At 40.1% G+C, this 10,395-nt stretch overlaps 1 protein-coding gene across 1 annotated transcript; it reads right to left on the reverse strand.

Moving 5' to 3' along the window:
* Positions 1-200: 200 nt before the first annotated feature.
* LOC121323789 (leukotriene C4 synthase-like) lies at positions 201-9,901 on the reverse strand. The gene is made up of 5 exons (XM_041265004.1): positions 9,691-9,901; positions 2,057-2,156; positions 1,626-1,696; positions 1,296-1,377; positions 201-444 (listed from the first exon to the last, which is right to left on the reverse strand). Exons 1-5 carry the CDS (start codon positions 9,746-9,748, stop codon positions 291-293), a joined length of 465 nt encoding a protein of 154 aa, XP_041120938.1. The 5' UTR covers positions 9,749-9,901; the 3' UTR covers positions 201-290.
* Between the last annotated feature and the right edge of the window lie 494 nt (positions 9,902-10,395).

Raw genomic sequence — 10,395 nt, forward strand, 5'->3', positions numbered from 1 at the left:
AAAAGTATAGAAAATGGCTATTATTCCCCACAAACTTTGTTTTTGTGACCAGGACAGTGATATTTTGAAATGTCACTATTTCCAATGAGAAAACGGGAGCTTTTGTGTCTTTTCGTTCACATAAAGTCAGAAAAAAACAACATATGAATCCAAATTAACATGTATTTATACTAAAGTAATACAAAAATGGCTACAAAAGATTTAGAAGTGAGTAGTTTTTCGAGATTTACGATTATACTGTAAATACAGTCAACAGTCAACTGTAACACAGCACCCACTACCCAGTCCTCCTAGAATGGGATCCAATAAGATTGGAGGAACACTTTCAGGACCTGAAGAAAAGCCACTCCGAAATAAATCCTGCTCAGGTCACTGAGGACCCCCACAGTGGAGAAACCAATCAAAATCCAGAGAATCCGAGCACTGAAGTACATTGGGGCCAGCCTGCGGGCACAAGACACACAGAGAAGAGGCTGGTTAGGGAGTAGAGCACGGGACTGCAGTGCCATCAACAGTTTTGCTGGGTTGCACAGTGAAGGGATATCCTAACACCCGGCATAAAAGGACAATGCCGTCAACTACACAAGTCCAAAACATATGCTTTGCTCTTATTAGGGCTGAAGTCATTGTATTTTGTATCTTGTTCTTAATTGTACTGTAATTCCTGATATGTATTTTTTGTATACAACTATAAGTCACCCTGGGTAAGGACGTCTGCTAAGAAATAAATTATAATAATATGCCTTTCTAGCTGAAATGATATATCTTTATAAAGGCAGTTGTTAATTAAAGGAAGCCTTTCACTTGTGTTATTTAACCACAGGTTAATAATTACCACATTATATGTGGCACTTACAAATATGTTTAGAGGGAATTGGAACATTACCTCACTAGCTACTACAAATATGCTTAGAGAGATTTGCAATATTACCTCACTAGCTACTACAAATACTGTATGCTTAGAGGGATTTGATACTTTGACATATGAAACTTTCATTCTATGCTGACCATTAAAGCCACAAGCCTGTAATAACACTGGTTGACCTAAGAACCTAAGTTTGAGAACACGAAAGGGCCATTTGGCCCATCAAGGGTCGTCCCTTGTTAGCACACCATGGAGGGGGGGAGGGGGACTAAATTAAAAGCACAGAATCTTTTATAAAAAGTTCCCAGTGTTTTAGACTTCATTTCGATTTTCGATTGTTCCGATTCAGTCATAGGTAACACTTGTTATGAATGACTGGAACATGTACAGAGATGCCTCATCGCCAGTGCTAAAGAAAGGAAGCCATTACCTCCCCTGAGAAGACTGGGCGTAGCCATGGAAATATTGGTATCTGCCATACAGGTAGAGAAGTCCACAGAGAGGTGCAAAAACTTGGAAAAGAAACATGTTAAACAGCAGCTTTAGATTACTGATTTTAGTATTGAACTTGTGAAATGTATCAGGCAATATCATTTTTAACTTGGTACAACCAACAGTCTTGATGGTTTCCTAGAATACTGTCTTATAAAATGTCTCCCTGCTAAGTTGTGTTTAATCAGCCTGTTTCTGTAATTGCAGAATTTACTGAGGTTGTGTTCTCATATCTTTTTTCCCAGTGTGGCTTACACAGAATGCTTACCTTGGCTAAAATAGAGGCTAGCCACCCAGAGTATGGAGATGAAGAGTGGGAAATATTCTGCACAGTTCACCCTGAAAAAACAGTAACAAAAGCACTAAACACTATTAGATCAGTGATATGAGCCTGGCAGTTTACAGCATCAGAAATAATTTAACAGAGGCTTGATATGTTTGGGACCACAGACAGTAGCCTTAATATCAAGAATGATTTTAGCTTGCTGTCAATAGGAGCAAATCAAAAGTGGAGTTACTTCAAACCACCCCACCCCCCAGGTTAAAAAAAAAAAAAAAAAAAAAACACACCACTGCCAGAATTGTTTACATACAAGCCAACCTGTAGTTGGACACTTTTTTTGCTAATAACACAAAGACTTACAAAAACACCACAACACTGGTATAAAGAAAAGCATGAAGCACCACAGAAAGGCTTACTGCGCTCTATAGACTCTCTCGAACTCTGGGGGCCCAGCAATGCATGGAGGAGACACAGAATATTTCCGCCTGGCATAGATCACTTGGAGGAAGAAGTAAGCTGGAACAAACAAGATGGGTTATACTTCGATCTACTTCGTACCCAGATTGCCATTTCATCATTTGATGATTAAATTATATATCCATTGTGGTGAATACATCCAACTCATAACGCATTACAGACTTCTGTTTTCCTCATACCATCAAAAATCAAGATTAGCTTTATACAAATGTCTTCCTGGGGATTCTGTGTGGATCTGATATAAATAGCATGCACTTCACATATTTCAGCACTGATGCTATGATGGTGCTGCTATCCATACAGAAGCTACACAAAAACCATTATAATAACATCTGTAATCAGAGTTGGGGTCAATTCCAATTCTAATCCCAATTCCCTTTTAATCAGTTCGAATTCTTATTGCAATCACTTTACAAAGACTTTATTGAGTAAACAAATACTGTATACAACTTAATGAAGTTGTCAGGTAACCTGATAAAGCCTATGGCATAAATCTCAATGAAGACTGTGCCGTAAAACAGAGTAGGAATTGGAATTTAAAAAATGGAATTGACCCCAACCCTGTCTGTAATATACAGCTTGTAGAAGATTCTTCAGTATCTTATACTGATGTTTCTTTGTATTTCATGCAGTTGGCATAAAGTAATTGCACAGTTTTTGTTATTTTGTACTTTTTAAAAGCCCCTACAAAGCAGAACGCTAATTAAAAGCCAATCTTAGGGTAACTACAGAGAGACAACCCTAACGTCCAATTCAATAACTTCACGGTCTGAGAAATTCATATAAAATGAGCAAATCTGTATCTACAAGTAAGTATATTATGTTCGTTTGCTGGTGTGACAGGAAGAGCCCTGTCACTGGCTCCTGTGCAAATGTGTGCAGCTGGGATGCGGAACAGAAGACGTGTTGTTGGGCAACCAATTGAGAAGTTAGGCTCGTCTGGCACGGAGATGATTGGGATATCTGGTTGGTTGGGGGGGGGGGGGGGGTAATCTGGGGAGGCTGTGCAGAGCTCAAAAATAATCTACGACATCTCGAAGCTATTGCATGGCCATTGGTACACAGACGGGCACTGAGCGAAAGCTTGCGCTTGTTAACATCGCTCTGCAGGATTGACAATGAAACCCTTCAACTGCAAGATGGTGCTTATGAAGGCATTAATTGCCCAGCCAAGGCCGTTTGAAGAGGCAGGAGCCACTATCAGGAAGCTAGGACTGCAGGAGCCCAGAAAGAGGTTAGTTTAGGTGAGGTTGATCCCAAACAGTGTATATAGAGGTTTGTGTCGGTTCCTGGAGTGGGACATCTCTTTTAGTGAGGTTAGCTCACTTTAGATTTGTTTATTAAATGTGACGCTAGGGCCACTATTGCTGGTACTCTAGTGTCATCACCTATATTTATTAAATCTGCGTGCCTGTGCAACTTGTCAACACCCAGTGCTCTGTGTCTGACTCATTGTTATTCAATGACAACCCACACATGTAACAAATCCCCCTATTACATGTCTGCATTGTTGCTTTGTTAAAATGTGAAAAGTCTAGTAAATGCCCAGATATATATATACACACAGTGTCTATAGAAATACATCCCCTTTCAAAATGTTCACCTTTTGTTGCCTTATAGCATGGAATTAAAATGCATTAAAATATATTTTTTTTATTTAATTATCTACATCCAGTGACTGCTGTGAATAGTGCAGCTGGCAACAAGGGAAAGACCTTATGACAGCATGGAGAGACAGCTGGCAGGAGGAAAGAGACACCATTGGGACTGGCAAGGGTTAGCTACCCTGGTCAGCAGAATCCAGCATCTTTGTTTTCAAAGGTAAACAGGATGATGGAGACACCCGCCCAAGGCTTCTAAGAAATTAAAGAGAAAAATACCCCTAGAGTCTGCGAGAGCGGGGGTGGAAGATGACTCAACGTTGGATAACAGGATTAACAATTTAGGAATGGAAACCAATATGAGAAAGGAGACTAGTTCAAGATCTGCAGTTAGCAAAGACATGGAACTCCAGGTTTGTGACTGCGGCTGGAGCAAGGAGACAACGATCGGGGGTTTGAAGATTCATCAAGGTGGATAAATTTAGGGATATCATCTACACATATGGAAGCGAGAGGTTTGGAATTGAAAAAAGGAAGGAAAAAGTAAAAACTATTCCTGGAGAGTCTAGACGGCAGCAGGAGATTGAACATTTAGGCAGCAGCAATGGAGAAAAGCAGAACAAAGTCAAAAGGAGGGACTCCATCTGTTACAAAGGGTCATAAAAGATAAGCTTGCAACATTGCGCAGAGCTGAGCGCCTGTGGAAACACTACAAAAAGAAAGAGCGTGCGAGAACTAACTTTTATAAAGATCCATTCAAATTTGTAAAGAAGATAGTCACCAGTGAGAAAAATGGCACACTAAAATCATCTAAGTTTGAGCTGGAGAGGAATTTGGAGGAAACACATACAGATTCAAAAAGGCAGGAACCCTTGTCAATTCTTTCAGAAATCCCACCTATCAATCCACCTGAATACCAAATGGAGGACTCTGCACCTAAGTGGAAAGAAGTAGAGCAAGCTGTGAAAAAAGCAAGGGCATCATCATCTCCAGGGCCTAATGGAGTTCTACGAATCCTGTGGAAATTGATGAAAGTGGCATAGGAAAAACAGGTTGTACCAAGAACGTGGTGCCGAGCAGGTGGAGTCTTTATACTAAAAGAAAAGGATTCTACAAGCATTGGTCAGTTTCATCCTATTTCCCTATTAAACGTAGAAGGCAAGATTTTTTTCAGCATTATTGCTCAGACATTGTCAACCTACCTATTAAAGAACTGCTTCATTTACAAAAAGCAGGCATTCCAGGTTTCCCAGGAAGCTTAGAACACATTAGCGTAATCTGGCAACAAATTCAATCAGCAAAAAAGGAGAAGAAGGAGCTCCATGCGATATCCCTGGATTTGACTAATGCATATGGCTCAGTGCCACATGAACATCTTTGGGCAGCATTTGATTTTTTTCAGCGTACTGATGACAATAACAAATTTAGTGAAAGCCTACTTTGGAGATTTGCAATTTAGTTTTTCAACTTCAGAAGTCAGCACTACAGGGCAATGCCTAGATGTTGGAATAATGGCAGGATGTACAATTTCTCCACTGGCTTTTACCATGGCAATAGAAGTAATTATTAACGCATCAACAGCAGCGCTTTACCAGGCAGACAAACTCTGGTGCTTTCAGTTTGGTCTACTGCCAAGACTGCTGTGGCCACTGACTGTGTACGAGGTTTCCTTGACAACGGTCGAGAAGCTGGAAGCTTTAATCAGTTCATACATCAGGAAATGGTTGGGAGTTCCACGCTGCCTCAGCAGAGTGGGACTTTATGGTAAAAAGGAATACTGCAGCTACCAATCTCTGCTCTAATCAAGGAGTTCAAGTGTGCCAAAGTCCGACTGGAAATTACATTACTAGATTCACGCCACAAATGCATAAGGGAGGCAACACCTGTGTTGAAAACTGGAAGAAAATGGACGGCAAACAAAGTTGTGGAAGATGCTAAGGCTACCCATCGAATCGGAGATATCATGGGGCAAGTTCAGCATGGAAAAGGAGGTTTTGGTCTCAGTTCAGCTCCTCCTACATGGCATAAGGCAACCCCATCTCAACGGAGGAATCTGGTAGTCAATGAGGTGCAAAAGCAGGAGAGGAGCAGGTGTGTAAACGCCATTTCCCAGGCCAAGCAGGGAGAATGGATGAAATGGGAGAGTGTGGAACAACTCAAGATCGGCTGGCAAGACCTATGGACAATGGAACATAGCAGGATTAGTTTCCTCATCAGATCAGCATATGATGTTCTCCCATCACCACAGAACCTAAACCTCTGGGTGGGGAGGATCCCTCATGTCTTTTATGTTCATCACCTGCAACATTAAGGCACATTGACAGGATGTAAGGTGGGTCTTAGCCAAGGACGGTTTACTGCTGATGCGCTGGGGAGACCACACTGGGTTGATCCCCGGAGCCAGCATAGCAGCCGTTGTGTGTGCTGATGCGATGGGGAGGCAAAATGAGCTGATCCCTGGAGCCAGCATTACACTTCAGCAATCAACACCAGACTGAAGGATATCTAAATCGTCAGATGGTGTTGGAAAACATGGATTGAGACTTGATTAGCAGTTTGCTACGCATGTGGACTGGCAGAGCTATACTGGTGTTCCTTTCTGAAAAGAGACAAATATTGCAGAAAGCAGACTGTTTGGTTCAAATTGCATGTACTGCTAACAATTGATAGAGCCCTTGCATCTACAAGTTTCTTGCCCAGCACTGAGTGCAAGCTATAACAGCACTGTGGACCAGAAGGGGCCAGGCTCTAAGACTTTTGGAATGCCCAACAGAAATTGCCATTGGACCCAAAGGTTCTCAGGGAGCATAAGAGATAATGCCACTGGACTCAAAGGGTTTCAAGAAATATGGAGAGATGAACAAGGAAGATGACAAAAACCAGATGTATGGACCTTTTGGGGCACCAGGGGTCTGAAGAGGAATGCACCGAGTTCAGAGGTCGTCACACTAGACTACACACATATACACTCTAAATTAAATACATATAGTATATGGTAACAGAATTGTGTTGTACCTTTGCTATTGGTTAAATGTCAGAGAAAGAGGAGGTGAACCATCTATACAGAGAGGTATTTAATGTCCTGCAAAAATTGTATGGACGAGTAATCTGTTTGTCCTGTACCTGGGACCAGACTCCCTGCATATTTCAATAAACCTAACAACTGATTGAAGAAAAAGACTCTGTGCTTTTCTTAAATCTACTTACTCACCATCCTTTTTTTAAGTTACATCAGATGGAAAAACAACGCAAATGGATGGAGATGCAGATGGATCACATTAGTTTACTGTAAAGTTAAGTTGGTGCATATCTTGGCGAGAGCCAAGTTCAAATCAGCATGAAGTTCAACAGCTACTCTCATGTAATGGAAATCATATCCTACCCCACAACTTCCAAGTGAAAAAAATATTCTAAAATGTATAGAAAATTCATTAAAAAATAAAAACTGAAATAGCTTGGTTGGATATGTGTGTCGTCCCCTCCCACCCTTTGTAATAGCAATCCCCAAAATTAGCTCAGGTGTAACCAATCGCCTTCAAAATCACACACCAAGTTAAGTGGCCACCACCTGTGTTAAATTGTAGTGATTTCAGGATAAATTCAGCAGTTATTGTAGGTTCCTTCTGCTGGGTAGTGTATTTCAAAGCAAAGACTCAACCATGAGCACTAAGGCGCTCTCAAAAGAACTCCGGGACAAAGTTGTTGAAAGGCACAGATCAGGGGATGGGTATAAAAAAATATCAAAGGCCTTGAATATCCCTTGGAGCACGGTCAAGACGATTATTAAGAAGTGGAAGGTGTATGGCATCACCAAGATCCTGCCTAGATCAGGCCGTCCCTCCAAACTGGATGATCGATAAAGAAGGAGAATGACCAGAGAGGCTACCAAGAGGCCAATGACAACTTTGCAAGAGCTATAGGCTTTTATGGCCAAGACTGGTCAAAGTGTGCATGTGACAACAATATCAGAAGCATTCCAAAAATCTGGCCTGTATGGTTGGGTGGCAAGAAGGAAGCTATTACTCAAGAAAGCCCACCTTGAATATTGTTTGAAGTATGCAAAAAAACACTCAAGAGATTCTGTAGCTATGTGGCAAAAAGTTTTATGGTCCGACGAAACTAAAATGGAACTTTTTGGACTAAATGCAAAGAGTTACGTTTGGCGCAAACCCAACACAGCGCATCACCCAAAGAACACCATCTCTACTCTGAAGCATGGTGGTGGCAGCATCATGTTAAGGAGATGTTTCTCACCAGCAGGGACTGGGGAGCTTGTCAGGATAGAAGGAAAAATGAATGGAGCAAAGTACAGAGAAGTCCTTGAGGAAAACCTACTGCCCTATGCAAGAAAGCTGAAACTGGGACAGACTTTCACCTTTCAGCATGACAACGACCCAAAGCACACAGCCAAAGCTACACTGCAGTGGCTAAGGAACAAAAAGGTAAATGTCCTTGAGTTGCCCAGTCAGAGCCCCGACCTAAATCCAATTGAAAATTTGTGGCATGACACTAAGATTGTTCACCAACGCTCCCCAAGGAACTTGACAGAGCTTGAACAGTTTTGTAAAGAATGGTCAAATATTGTCAAATCTAGGTGTGCAAAGTTGGTAGAAACCTATCCCAACAGACTCACAGCTGATATAGGCACTATATGTATGTATATAATTTATATATATATTTAAAACAGTGAGATAGAAAAAGAGCACGCTCTTTCTACTCGCCAACATGTTTCCATTTGGATTCTCTGAAATCCTTGACCACTTGTTAGTGATACAGGCAGATGAAGCGATAAGTGCTCAAGTGCATCTTAACCAAGTGATCTACCTTACATACATGCAAAGGAGTGGATCGTCTATGGATTTCATCTTAACATCTGTTACAGGACCCTTATATATATTATATATTATATATATAAACACACACACACTTACACTTCGATCGTCACTGAAACATAATGAAACCTGAACATGTTTTAGAGGCTTTGCCATTAGTTGTGCTAACTTTAGTTTCATTCCTTGTTTCTTCAGGTATATGTAATGGGGTCAAAATGATCTGTTACTTCACATTTTTTTTTGCTCTTATTTGTGTATTTTGATTTGTGCACGTTTTCTCTGATAAGGCACTTCATGACTGATTTGTAGCACTTTATTGTTGCTTCTCCACTCAGCACCTGAAGCTAATTAATTAATTACCCGGCCATTGAAAACAATACATCTGTCTATAAATATCCCTTGATTTTGGTTTTCTAGGATGGTATCTGTGAGTGTAGGAGAGAGAGGGAAATAGAAAACTTTGTACTTGTTGCTGCTGCTGTGATGAAGAAGACAATAATAAATATAGTTGGGAATAATGTTTATCGCTGTCCCCTCCTCTGCATGCACTAGCGTTTTGTGTTCTGTGTTTGTTTTTAAACCGGTTGTTCTTTTCTTTTCAGATCCTTTTAGTGCGATTTAAAACATAACCTTTCTTTGCTTTTCTTGCACAAAGCACCTACGTGCTTTTGTAATGATCTGCTACTAACTTTTAATTCTGTGCAATAAAACTTCCTGGTTGCTCTGTTCCCCTCGGTGGCGTAGTCAGGGCTACCTTAGGCGTTACAAATACAATGATTGAATGGGCGGAGGTAAGCGATACAGAATGCAGGCGAGTTGGATCAGCTCCTACTAATGTCCCGTGTTTAATAGGGAATCAGAAAGACGTAAAGTTAGTGACAACCCACAAAACCAAATCCATCAATTTAAAGTAGGCGTGGCTTTAACAATTTATTATAACGTTTTATTTGCAGTATATATTTATATAAATATTGATTTTTGGACGAAAAAATTGTTCTTAGACATAATTTGTTTTTATTCCCGATTGTGTTTTTGTGGTTATCTGGTAATTGTAGGAAAAATTAAAATGAACAGATACAAAATGCATATTCATTAATATTCTAAAACTACAAAGAAAAAAAAAAAAAAGTAGATTTTTACCTTGCTCCGTTACGCCTAAAATCGTTACAGCAGCCACGTACACCATATGGTCCAACATAATTCACTTTGTACTACTGAGAAATAATGGGAAATATATCTCTATATCTATTGCGCACTGGATGATCTAAGATCAAGCCTGGGGATCTCCGCTCATCTGTTTCAATCGGCTGTGACGATATTCTGAGGAGTCTCCCCCAGGTTGCAGAATTTAACATCGCGGAATTTTTTTTTTTTTGTACTATGATATGGTTTGGGGGAGGGTTTTTTTTTTTTTTTTTTTTTTTTTGTCTCAACCATGTACAAGAATGATTCGTGCAGAGGTCGCATTGCCTGCTATACACTCCATTCGCAAACTTGGTAATTTGACAAATTTAAACTTTGTAGTACACGTTTAGCGGTGACATCGACAAACCATCACCATAGCGTGGTGTTTTAGTTTTTTAGCAGTTCATTTGAGTAAATGTGACAGTATACTCCTGTATTATTTCTGTAACTTTAGTTGAAGTTTTGCTATATTGTCTGTATTTTTATTATCACCGTTATCATTTATATATGTAAATGTATTTAAATAATAAAAAACAACAATATAGGACTACCGTGCTAAGCCATTCTTAACACATCTGTGTTTTAACAAGATTAACCCAATTATTTTTGATGTAATGAAATATTGCTGACGCAATATTCATGCACAACTCACTAACATAA

Source organism: Polyodon spathula, chromosome 12 (genome assembly GCF_017654505.1).
Source record: "Polyodon spathula isolate WHYD16114869_AA chromosome 12, ASM1765450v1, whole genome shotgun sequence".
Lineage (NCBI taxonomy): Eukaryota > Metazoa > Chordata > Actinopteri > Acipenseriformes > Polyodontidae > Polyodon > Polyodon spathula.

Excerpts from the sequence above, each read along its gene's own strand:
- LOC121323789 (XM_041265004.1), bottom strand. The coding sequence starts at position 9,748 with ATGTTGGACCATATGGTGTACGTGGCTGCTGTAACGATTTTAGGCGTA. Across the intron at positions 2,157-9,690 it reads TTTAGGCGTAACGGAGCAAG|CTTACTTCTTCCTCCAAGTG; the intron begins GTAAAAATCTAC and ends TGTTTGTTCCAG. Across the intron at positions 445-1,295 it reads GCCCAGTCTTCTCAGGGGAG|GCTGGCCCCAATGTACTTCA; the intron begins GTAATGGCTTCC and ends TTGTGCCCGCAG.